General features: G+C 44.6%; 1 protein-coding gene across 1 annotated transcript in view; it reads left to right on the forward strand.

Moving 5' to 3' along the window:
- Positions 1 to 13,162, forward strand: part of UBE2E1 (ubiquitin conjugating enzyme E2 E1) — a 91,877-nt gene that overhangs the window by 69,415 nt on the left and 9,300 nt on the right. Inside the window, exon 4 of the mRNA XM_068236137.1 lies at positions 11,191 to 11,338. Coding sequence (XP_068092238.1) covers positions 11,191 to 11,338 — 148 coding nt within the window. The remainder of the gene's footprint in view (positions 1 to 11,190; positions 11,339 to 13,162) is intronic.

The following is a 13,162-nucleotide window of genomic DNA, read 5'->3' on the forward strand; positions in this document are numbered from 1 at the left end:
AAAAAAAACCCATAGCATTACATTGGGAAGAGCTTTTGAAACCTCTAAAAGCTCTTCCCAATGTAATGCTATGGGTTTTTTTACAAAACCGCATTGCTCCAGTGTGCACAGACACATAGGATAACATTAACAGCAGATTTAAAAACTCAAAACGCTCAGAAAAACGCCTCTGGTGTGTACCAGGCCAAACAGCTGATATGACTGCCAACTGTGATGTATGCAGCTCTGTTGGGAAAAGCTCTGAGTTGAATGATGGGGCTTTATTTCTTTAGGACAAGTATCAACAATTAGTCATGACGGCAAGCTTATCATTGGTGAAAGATGAGAAAGAGAGCTTCAATTGGTGAGAATCTTTGCAAATCAGACGAAGGGGAGGGAGTAGAGGCCCTGTTAATAATGGAAGAACCAATCCAGAAGGAGTGGCGTGTTTAACATGCCAGTAATGCCAGTAACATGTAATGCCAGTAACATGCCTGTAGTGAAGATTCTTCTATCGTGCATACAGTTAGACTGGAAAGAAGCAGAGAGGAGGAACGAAAGTCAGTATTTACAAGTGCTTTAAATTTGTTCATCACATTTCTGATGTGTCTGGGATTGCGGGTTTTCATACTAGTGGGGAAGCATTACAGTAACTACTACCTGCTGTTAACTTGCAATTTGTATCTAACTGCATGTTCATTATTCATATTATATACCATTATATCAAACAATGCTGTGTGAAGCGAAGTATTACTTTTCATGATAAAAGCACAATTTCTGCTGTTCAGGGAATCCCTGAACATATTTTACAATAACAGTTGAGATCTCAAAAATTCAATATTTTTCACAAAGTAGCTGAACGCGTAGAGCTCTGTTTATATACACTGATCTGCTGAAATATTTCAAACGCCTCTTGGATTGTGCTGGTCCTCTTTGAACTGCCAAAACATGTCTGACCCTTCAGGACATCTGGAGGGTTCCTGTGGTATCTGGCACCAAGACATTTGCAGTAGATCATTTGGGTCCTGTGATTTGAGAGGGATGTACTGGTTTGGACTTGTTTTCTCAACAAATCTCACAGATGGCAAATCAGACTGAGATCTGGGGAATTGGATTGATTAAAATGTATTCATCAGATTGAGCCACCTTCCACCATTGCTCCATGGTCCAGTTCTGATTCTCATGTGCCCATTTGTAATCCCTGTCAGCAGTGAACAAGTCAGCATAGGCCAGGGATGTCAAACTGGTCCTTCGAGGGCCGAGGTCCTCACACCTTTTTACACAGCTCAAATTAATTAATGGGTCTGAATCAGGAAAGTTGTGGTCCATCAGGTAAAACACATTACTCTTCTCACTCCACCCTAAACACTGGCATGGATCTGGCCCTCCAGGCCTGGCGTTCGACATCTGTGGTATAGGCACTGTAATCCGTGGTCTTGGGACCTCTTTTGGTAGGTGGTGGCCACTAAACGTCAAAAGGCCGATTCCCGAGAGATTTCATGCTGAAAGCAACCAGGAATCAGTCTACAGTGTATGGGCAGGCAACAGATCTCTCTTTGATCAGATTCGATCAGAGAGATCTGTCTCTTGGTTGATCTGCCCATACATATTCTGATGTATGGGTACCTTTAAAACATTGCAGATTGCCTAGCTGTATAAAGTACGTACATATGAAAGCTTTCATATTCCTCTCACTTCAGGTTCCGCTTCAAGTACAAACTGTTCGTATTTGCTGCCTAATTATACCTCAAGCCCTCACAGGTGCCAGTATAACAAAATGTTATTCACGTCAGTGATTTTAATGTTGTGACTAATCTGTATGGGTGTATACAATAACATCTACTTTAGTAAACTTCAAGGGACCTGGCCAAGTAGTTTATCAGAATTTTACTATATCAGAATTTTACGATATCAAAAATCATCATACCTTATATATACTGGTGCGTGGCTGGGACCTGGGGACAGAGTTTACTATATCAGTTTATTATAACAAGATTTATTGTATTATATACTGTACTGCATTAGAGCACCTTCACACAGATGGTTTGGCCCGAGTTGCCACCACTACCTCCTACCACTACAATCACCACTAACTGCTCTGGTCTTCCTCATATTGCTCCTGGCATTTATCCCATGCTCAGGTAGTAATAGATGCCAGAGTTCAGTAAATACAGGATTCTGGAGAAACTAGGAACAAGTGCTGTGACCAACAGGTCCCTGTTCAGGAAGCATTGACTGCTCCTGATCTGCATGTGGCTGTTATTTACTACTCAGCAACTGTATTGCTAAATTAATGCTGTTAGTGACCACTTGTTCCATAATCTACGTTCCCTGAAATTGTTATAGATGCTTACTTGCTACTGTTTAACAATAAGTTCAGTAGTGTTGCAGTCTTATACCTGCAAAAGGCATGCAGTCGCTCTGCATCCTCTTTCAAGAGCACTGTGTGATGAGACCATATTGTGTACAGATCTGCTCTACGCTAGTAGTGATTATCTTTTTCTGAATTTTTGTACAACTGAGAAGCAGAATTGACAGCAGTCAGATCAATGCTGGTATATGATAAATGCACACTGCTGCCTGTTAGAGGAGCAGTGTTCTCCCCAGAATTTGTTTCCAGCAGGGTGGCGTAAAATGGGCGTGGCTATGATGTGCTGGAAAATGAGCATGACCAGGACATGGGCGTAGCTAACTACTCTAACAGTAACTCAAAAGGGCCCTGATTTTTTTTTTTTGCTAGGTATGTAGGTGAGGCTGGTGGCTAGTGGGATGGGTGGGTAAGTAGGTCAGGCTGGTGGCTAATGGGCCGGGTGAGTGAGTAGGAAGATCAGGCTGGTGGGTAGGTAGGTCCCCCCTTCCTTCCCCTCATGGATAGTATAGAAGCAGATCGCTCCTTAGATTGTATGGTGTGAAATCCGATCCTCGGCTGCTTCCCGTAGATCTCACCCAGCTTCAGCACCCCCTGTCAGAAAGGGCGCAGGCCGTGGTACTCATCCCTGCTGATCGGCCAGATTCCTCCATCTTCCTCTGCCAGCCAGCGACACGCGTGCCAATCACTGGGGGCGGGTCCACTGCAAGGCATTGCATGCGGGGTAATGCTGATGTGATTATATTATGCGTTGCAAAGGAATATTATATAAGAGAGAACAGAGGCGCCAAAAGGATAAAAGGGGTTTTAAAGGAGCTTAAAAGCCAAAACTTGGTAATTAGAGGAGGCAGTGGTGGACTTACCCCTCCAAGCAGACACAACACGACTGTACATTCAGTCTATTTATTAACGAACTCCAGATAAAACAAAGCAACGCATTTCACGGGTCAGCGCCCGCTTCCTCAGGCAATAGAAAAAAAGAGTTACAGCATCTAGCAAAACAAACGACACTCAGCGCCTCTGCTGAATGTACAGTCGTGTTGTGTCTGCTTGGAGGGGTAAGTCCACCACTGCCTCCTCTAATTACCAAGTTTTGGCTTTTAAGCTCCTTTAAACCCCTTTTAATCTTTTGGCGCCTCTGTTCTCTCTTATATAATATTGTATCCACCCTTGGTGGAGGGTTGCGACCCTTTTCTACTATCTACAGAGAGTGACTTCTTATTCCTGAGTGGGGTCAGGATAATCTCCCCACCTGCCTTTTACAGTGGTTGCCTATTGGTGACCCATGTTTGTGAGTATAACAACTATTACTCTTTGTCATTACCCCCGTTGCAAAGGAATACAACAGACACGGTGTAAAAGAACCCTGAGAATTTGCATTGATTCATTTTCAGAGTAATATTTTGCTTCTTAACTGGCAGAAATCCTCTATGCAGAATAATAACTTTGAAAGGATCGATTATATTAACAAACAAAATTAATTACCCAATAGCTGATTAATCAGCTGTCATCTCTCCTTCGAAATCTGATTAACCCCTTACCAAATATTTGATCAATCCTAAAAAGCTAATTATAGAGAAAAAAACAAAATAATGGATCAGAAATACAAAATAGCATATTACGATTATATCCCTCTCCTGATAGGGAATAACCAGGAGAGAAGTGCATGAAACTGTTTTGGAACTGCAAACGCATGCAACCTGACTCAGCACACCCCCACCAGTCACAAATATTTTGCTAGAGTTGGGGCTTAAAACATGAAATTAAAATAACACCGGAATTCAGGGCATGTATTTAACTTTTCAAGTATTTCTGGCATACTCTTGATCCTCTGTGACATTGTTATTCTCCAGTTTGCCGCACGGCAGCGCTAGGACCCTGGTGATATCACATCACCATGTGACCGCAGTGCAGAGTGGGTCCACGGTGAGGCAGCCTCCTATTGGCCGGTGCGGACAGGCATGGGGTACTCTGACTCATCCCGCCCACTTCACCTGTCGCCGCGAGGCTGGGAGAGGGGCTTACTCCACTGTGAGCTAGAAAAGGGCCCCTGGCTCAGGCTGCGCGGCCGCCATTTTCTGGAAGATCGCCGTTCAGAGACAAATACTATGAAAAATGGTGCCGTCGGGGTTTCAAAACAGCCGGGTGGCCCACCCACTTAATAAAGCCTGGGGAGAACACTGAGGAGCTGTCAGCCATACTATCTCAGAATTATTATTTTTTTAAGTAGATAAATACTTGCTCTACTTACAGAACATATGTATTGCACTGTCCACGTTTTGATTTGAGTAATTTTTCTATAGTAAAAAAAAAAGAGAAAATGGGATTCTCCATTTTAACTATCTTGAAGCCAATTCTGATGTAATTTCCTCCCTTGCTCTCCTCTGCCTGATTGTGTATCCATTGCCCACCCTCCTGCCAGTCTTCAGGCACTCTCCACCCAGCTCTGCAATAGAAAGTGCATTGTCTCAGCATGAGAAATATTGGCCAATCAGAGAGGAAAAGAAGTGTGGGAGGGGAAGACACGAGGGAAAGAGGCTTCAGCCAATCAGGCTGCATTAGTTAAGTTTGAGGGGAGAGTAAAGAAGCAAAAAAAAATAAATAAATAAACCACCACATGCCCTGCAACTTCCTTTTGTGCGGCAATGTACCAAATAAGAGCCAGGTAAACTAGGTAATGATAATTTATCAACAAGAAAAATAAGAGTGATTTTTTTTTTTTTTTTTAAACTTTTGGATTGCCTGGTTAGCGTCCTTATTACTTGTTTACTAGATAAAAATGAAGAATTTTTTTTTTTATTTTATGCCCCACCGTTACACTTTAAATGTTCGGCAGCTCTTAGATATGATTCAGCCATTTTCTTTTCCCCAGTAGTCAGGCAAGTTGTGTTTCCAAAGAGAAAAAGTAATGATGAAGATGATACTCAGTTCAGATGCCTGCTCTCTGAATCACTGGGAATGAAGTGTGGATTAGGTGTCATCACTGACATCATCTCTACTACTGCATGTTTGTTCAGGCGTGTTAGGCTGGTTTTCATGCTGGGGCGTTGCAAGTAAAAACTTGGATTGAGAGTAACTTGGTTTAAGAGCGCTTTGCAATACAAGCAAACATTTTTGAGCAATTATGACTTGATATACAAGCAAAAAAATAAGTATCATGTCATCACAACTAAGCCAATAGTGCTCCCTTTGACGCTGCAGGATTGTACTTGTACTTAATCTGAGTGTACGGACTAAATGTTTTTGAATTGTGGAACAAATTACCTCGGTTTCCATGAATTCTTATGGGAAAATGTGCTTTGATATAAGAGTGCTTTGGATTACAAACCTGTTTCAGGAACGAATTATGCTTACAAACCAAGGTTCCACTGTACAAGTAACATTTGTAGAGGCCTGCAAAGAAGCAACTGACCAATGTGAACCTGGATTGACAAAACCTAGTTTGTGCTAACAATGCACTGCATGCTCTGTGACGACTAACTCGGATGCTTCACAACTGATGAGGTGTGAACTGGTCATAGTCTGTAAATCGCACCAAGTTATAGAGCACTAAACTGTGTCCATTACAACGAAACCTGTCACTGTGAAAGTACTCCTACCTAATCTATGGATTCCCGAAAGGGTCAGCAGGACTGTCAGGAAATGTTGGCAAGACTTTTTCCGATCAGTGCTGTTTATCTTAAAGAGAATCTGTATTGTTAAAATCGCACAAAAGTAAACATATCAGTGTGTTAGGGGACATCTCCTATTACCCTCTGTCACAATTTCGCCGCTCCTCGCCGCATTAAAAGTGGTTAAAAACAGTTTTAAAAAGTTTGTTTATAAACAAACAAAATGGCCACCAAAACAGGAAGTAGGTTGATGTACAGTATGTCCACACATAGAAAATACATTCATACACAAGCAGGCTGTATGCACCCTTCCTTTTGAATCTCAAGAGATCATTTGTGTGTTTCTTTCCCCCTGCCGCTATCTTCCACTGAAGTGTCAGGCTGTTTATTCCTGCAGAGTGCAGACAGATCTGCCTGTATGTAATTCCTCAGTATGTGAAAGCCCAGCCAGCTCAGAGGAGGATTTATCCAGCTTGTAAAAGATAAGAGAGAAGAGAGAAGCTGCCCTAATCTAAATAGTGCAGAGAGGGGCCTGGAGGGGGGAGATTCATCACAGAACCACAACACTGAAGAACTTGGCAGCCTTCCAGACACAGGCTGACAAGTCTGACAAGAGAGAGATAAGTTGATTTATTACAGAGATGGTGATAGTAGAATGTGCTGCAGTAAGCCAGAACACATTAGAATAGCTTTTGGAACTTGTAGGATGATAAAAAACAGGATGCAATTTTTGTTACGGAGTCTCTTTAAGATTTAATGGATCACAGTTGCAGTTCATGAGATTTGCCACAAGAGGTCAGACAATAGCTACAAATACAATAATGATTACCAGTCTTCTGACTGAAATGCAACTGCTGTTTAGCAATAGTTCCCCATTTAATAGTTAATTTCTTCTCTTCATCTGAAGCTCATGTTTAAAATGTATATTAAATTAAAATTGCTTAATCGCAATCGTCCTAGTGGAATCTATCCTGCCCATTACTATTGGCAGAGCATTTAGGGAAATCGCTAGCAATTCACAGCGATCCCTAAGCGCTCAAAAAAGAACAAAAGTGTTGTAGTGGGTTCCAGCCATTATTTGTCCTATGTGAATTATTAAAAGTTTGCTGGAAAAGGAAGCTGTACTTAAACTTTTAGGGTGCAAAAAGGAAAGTAAAATTGCTCTGGCTGCACTCCTGTCATCTTACTGCTCTTTTAAGAGGTTTGACTAATCCCATCTTGCATGCAAATTGTATGCAACTTGGAAACTTTGCAGACAGTGCATTTGATTGCCCAACTCCAAGCTGTATATAGTTTGCATTAACCAGTTCATCCCCAAGGGTTTTTACCCTAACGGACCAGAGCAATTTTCACCTGTCAGCGCTCCTCCCTTTTAATCCCTAATAACTTTATTACAACTTCTCACAAGAAAATGATCTATACCTCGTTTTTTTCGCCACCAATTAAGCTATCTGTGGGTAGTACATTTTGCTAAGATTTTTTTTATTCTAAATGCGTTTTAATGGGAAATATACAAAAATTATGGATAAAAATCATTATTTCTCAGATTTCAGCCATTTATAGTTTTAAAATTAAACATTCTCCACTGGATAAAACCAACTCATTTTATTTGCCCAGTTGTCCTGATTATTAAACCGTTTAAACTATGTCCCTATCACAATGTATGGTGACAATATATTATTTGGAAATATAGGTGTTATTTTTCTGTTTTTTTTTTTTTGTTTTTTTTTTTGTTCTGGCCATAATTACAAGCCCCTATGTAATAAAGTAAAATAAATGTTCAATTTTCCCACATAAAGTATAGATTGAAAAAAGCTAAGTCCCTAAGGCAACTATTTATGTATTTGAAGCTGATTCTTTTTTTTTGGGGGGGGGGGGGGGGGGGGTGTTGGAAATGTAATGTATTAATTCAGCGGTTTTCAACCAGTGTGCCGCGGCATGTTGCCTGGTGTGCCGTCCTCTTCCCCCCCCCCCCCCCTCCGGCACGTCCCCGCGGCCGCCGCTGCTATTACCTTAGCAGCGGCCGCTCTCCCCTCTCCAGCGCATGTGTTTATTCAAGGCAAGCAGCGTATCTCCCGGCTGCTCTGTGTGACGCGCAGGAATCAGGGCTCTGTTACCATAGTAACGGCGATGCATATCGCCGCTACAGGAAGCCGCTGCCCTGCTTCCTGCGCGTCACACAGAGCAGCCGGGAGATACGCTGCTTGCCTTGAATAAACACATGCGTTGGAGAGGGGAGAGCGGCAGCTGTTAAGGTAATAGCAGGGACGGGCGGGGGGGCACCACCTACCCATACTGGGGCACTATACTGGGGCACTATTCTGGCTATACTGGGGCACTATTCTGGCTATACTGGGGCACTATTCTGGCTATACTGGGGCACTATTCTGGCTATGCTGGGGCACTATTCTGGCTATACTGGGGCACTATTCTGGCTATGCTGGGGCACTATTCTGGCTATACTGGGGCACTATTATTCTGGCTATACTGGGGCACTATTCTGGCTATACTGGGGCACTATACTAGCTATACTGGGGGCACTATTCTGGCTATACTGGGGGCACTATACTGGCTATACTGGGGCACTATTCTGGCTATACGGGGGCACTATACTGGCTATACTGGGGGCACTATACTGGCTATACTGGGGGCACTATACTGGCTATACTGGGGGCACTATTCTGGCTATACTGGGGCACTATACTATCTATACTGGGGCACTATACTATCTATACTGGGGGCACTATACTGGGGGCACTATACTGGCTATACTGGGGGCACTATACTAGCTATACTGAGGCAACTAAACTCCCTCCTGCACTGGGGCAACTATGCTAGCTATGCAGCCCCCCCCCCCCATAGCCTGCTGCGCACGGCACTGTACCTTAGCAGCGGCCGCACTCCCCTCTCCAGCGCATATGTTTATTCAAGGCAAGCAGCGTATCTCCCGGCTGCTCTGTGTGACACGCAGGAATCAGGGCTCGGTTACCATAGTAACGGCGATACATATCGCCGCTACAGGAAGCCGCTGCCCTGCTTCCTGCGCGTCACACAGAGCAGCCGGGAGATACGCTGCTTGCCTTGAATAAACACATGAGTTGGAGAGGGCAGAGCGGCAGCTGTTAGGGTAATAGCAGGGACGGGCGGGGGGCACCACCTACCCATACTGGGGCACTATACTGGGGCGCTATACTGGGGCACTATTCTGGGGCACTATACTAGCTGTACTGGGGCACTATACTAGCTATACTGGGGCACTATTCTGGCTATACTGGGGCACTATTCTGGCTATACTGGGGCACTATTCTGGCTATACTGGGGCACTATTCTGGCTATACTGGGGCACTATTCTGGCTATACTGGGGCACTATTCTGGCTATACTGGGGCACTATTCTGGTTATACTGGGGCACTATTCTGGTTATACTGGGGCACTATTCTGGTTATACTGGGGCACTATACTGGCTATACTGGGGCACTATACTGGCTATACTGGGGCACTATACTGGCTATACTGGGGCACTATACTGGCTATACTGGGGCACTATACTGGCTATACTGGGGCACTATACTGGCTATACTGGGGCACTATACTGGCTATACTGGGGGCACTATACTGGCTATACTGGGGGCACTATACTAGCTATACTGAGGCAACTAAACTCCCTCCTGCACTGGGGCAACTATGCTAGCTATGCAGCCGCCCCCCCCCCCCCCCCCCCCCATAGCCTGCTGCGCACGGCACTGTCCACTAGGTCGCGCAAACACCCACCCAGCCCCCCCACTTTTCTTGGTCAGAAAGTGTTCCCCGGGCCGGAAAAGGTTGGGAAACACTGTATTAATTTATTAATACTGTGTATGTACATATTATGTATGTGTAATATACTTTTTGGCCACAAGATGGCGGTAGTGAACACACTCCGTAATAGGAAGTGATCACTTTTTTTTTTGTTTTATTTTTTTTTTACACTTTATTAAACTTGTAACAATTTCCTGTTTTTGTGAATGGACGTAGCCGCCGTTCGCGGTTACGTCCATTCACTCCAGGCACTGCGATTGGGTAGAGGACCGCTCGGTCCTCTTCCCCAATCACATAGCACGGAAACCCGACGGTAATGGCGGCGGTAGCGACGCCGACACGTGCGACGTATTAAAACGTCATGTTGCCATTAATAGGCTAAAGCATGACGTTTTAATACGTATGCATGCCATTAAATGGTTAAAGAGACATTGTAGTGACTCATGTCTGACTGGATTAGCTTCAGTATTTAAAAGAAAGTAAATGTCAGCCTCCATATCTCTCAACTTGTATTCTCTTTAAAGGATAACTGAAGTGAGAGGCATATGGAGGCTACCATATCTATTTCCTGTTAAACAATACCAGTTGCCTGGTAGCCCTGCTGATCTATTAGGCTGCAGTAGTGTCTGAATAGCAGCAGAAACAAGCATGCAACTAATCTTGTCAGATCTGACAATAATGTCTGAAAAATTTGATCTGCTGCATGCTTGTTCAGGGTCTATGGCTGAAAGTATTAGAGGCAGAGGATCAGCTAGACAGCCAGGCAATTTGTATTGCTTAAAAGGAAATAAATATGGCAGCCTCCACATCCCTCTCGTTACAGCTGTCCTTTAAGCGCATTTTGATGCAGTGGATTTTGGCAGCTCCATTCACTTGCATTGAATTTGGCTGTACGTCTTAAGCGACATACACATGTCGGATTTTTGCAAACGACCCGTCGTTTGGACGTCAAATCGGGCCTGTGGCGGATCGTTCAAGTCCAGTCTTATCAGCTGAACAACAAACTGTACACACGCCCGATTTGACGTCCGAACGACCCGTCGTTTGCAAAAATCCGACGTGTGTGTACGAGCCTTTATGCTAGGTACATACCATACAATTTTCTGTTAGATTTACCTGCCAGATAATTTCCAACATGTTGGAAATTATCTATCTAACCATCTATCTGCCTAGCAATTAGGCATCCACTCAGTTCCACTCAGCAGGAGATAACCAGAAGACAATGCACCAGAGATGACCAGTCTCTACCAGTACTTTACAGAAAATAAACAGAAAATTGTGTGGTGTGTACTAGGCATTACTGTACCACAGCCAACAGCAGTGCTGTACGTACCACTTGGCACCACTGCCGGGGTGAACAAGTCCTACCTAGTAACATTGCAGATTTCTAGATTTTTACTGTTTTATAAGCTTGTGAATGTCTCCTTTCTACAGGTGACATTTCGGACAAGGATTTACCACTGCAACATTAACAGCCAAGGAGTCATCTGTCTCGATATCCTGAAAGACAACTGGAGCCCAGCATTAACCATTTCTAAAGTTCTCCTCTCTATCTGCTCACTGCTTACAGACTGCAACCCAGGTAGGAACAGCACTGCATAATCTAATCTTGGGTTGTCAAGTGGACATTTGGTGGCTCACTGATATTAAAGGGTTCCTAAAACAGCAAGGGAGAAAAATATACATTACCTGAGGCTTCCTCCAGCCCCTTTCAAACTGATCGATCCCTCGCTGTCTGCCATTGGCCCCAGAAAGTCCTCCAGTCTGGGCCAGTCAGCACAAGCTCAGACTGGCCACATACTACTCCGTCGTGCTCCTTTCACCGATTGTGATGGGCGTGCGCACAGTTGTGATGGGTGTGTGCGCGGCTGGGTTGCGCATGTCCAGAGTGCCCCAGACCAGAGAGATTTTTAGGCCAATTGCAGACGATGCAGGTGGCGGCTGAGGACGACGAGGGAGCAATCAGCCTGGAGGAAGCCCCAGGTATGTATATTTTTCTCCCTCGACATCTCACGTTTACTTCAATATTCTTACGGAGCTTTAACACTTCATTGAAAGTATGGTGGAGCTGTTTTTGATGCGGTTTATGTAGACTATTCAAGCATTTCTCCTATTTCCTGCAGCATTAATCTGCAGAATATGGAGCATAGAGGTCTATGAATGAGCTAGTAGTCTATGGCCTTTGTTCAGTCTGGCAGATCACCAGTCAGCTGCTCTCCTGCTCAGTCTGGAGCACTCTGTATCTGCGCTGGACGGACAACCATCCAATTGCACATGAATGGCGCACGTAGGCAGCAACCAGGAGGCTAAGCTGCTCAAAAAGGCGCACAGTTCAGCCACTTATCTGACAGAGGCCTTGGGCCTAGTGCACACCAAAAACCGCTAGCAGATCCGTAAAACTCTAGTGATTTTTGAAGCGTTTTTCTTATTATTATAAGGCGTTCTGTGTAGCGTTTTTGTATAGCAGATTACAGATATTGTTACAGTAGCTGTTACTGAACAGCTACTGTAACAAACGCCTGGAAATCCGCTCTGAGCTGGCGTTTTTATCAAGCGTTTTGCGTTTTTCCTATACTTAACATTGGAGGCAGAAATGCCTCCGAAATCCAAAAAAATGCTGCAGCCCGGGAGTAGTTTCTGCAAAACGCCTACCGCTCTGGTGTGCACCAGCCCATTGAAATACATTACCCAAGCGCATTAACAGGCGGATGCGGCCGGCGGATCGCATCCAAATCCTCTCTGTGTGCACTGGGCCAGAGTCAGATGGCGGAACGGACAGTACTAGCTGCTGGCCTAGTTCCAGAAATTACACATAGATAATCACATGGCCAAGTTATTTTTCATGTGGAATAATGAGAAGCATGGCAGCATCTTCCCCTTGGCTCAGAAGGGACTGCAGTGGATTTGGTTGCTACATTGAAGCCTCACTCTGCCTTCAGAATGACCTGGGTCCCATCACTATGGGACATTCACTGAAGATTTCAGGAGCATCTGGCCTGGGACCTACTGACATTTTTAAAGATGATTGTGTTTTGCCGGCAATCGGGAAAGTGCTACGGCAGTGGAACCCTATGATGGTGGTCCCACTTCAGCAGAGCCGGGACAAGGTCCTCCAGCACTCAAGGCTGAGACACCAAAGTGCGCCCCTCCATCCCTCCACCCCAGCCGGCACACACTGATTGCTATTAGACTAAGGGGCACCCCAGGGCCCCCAACACCTTTATCTTTAGTTATCTGGCTTGTAGTCCCTTCCATGTATCTCCTTTTCTTATTTCTTTCTGCTTCAAACACAATTAGGAATGACAGCTGAATAAATTGTGCGCCCCCTCCTACACTGTGTCCTGAGGCTGGAGCCTCTCCAGCCTATGCCTCGGCCCGGCCCTGCACTTCAGCGCTTGCGATTGGG

Source organism: Hyperolius riggenbachi, chromosome 5, assembly GCF_040937935.1.
Source record: "Hyperolius riggenbachi isolate aHypRig1 chromosome 5, aHypRig1.pri, whole genome shotgun sequence".
Lineage (NCBI taxonomy): Eukaryota > Metazoa > Chordata > Amphibia > Anura > Hyperoliidae > Hyperolius > Hyperolius riggenbachi.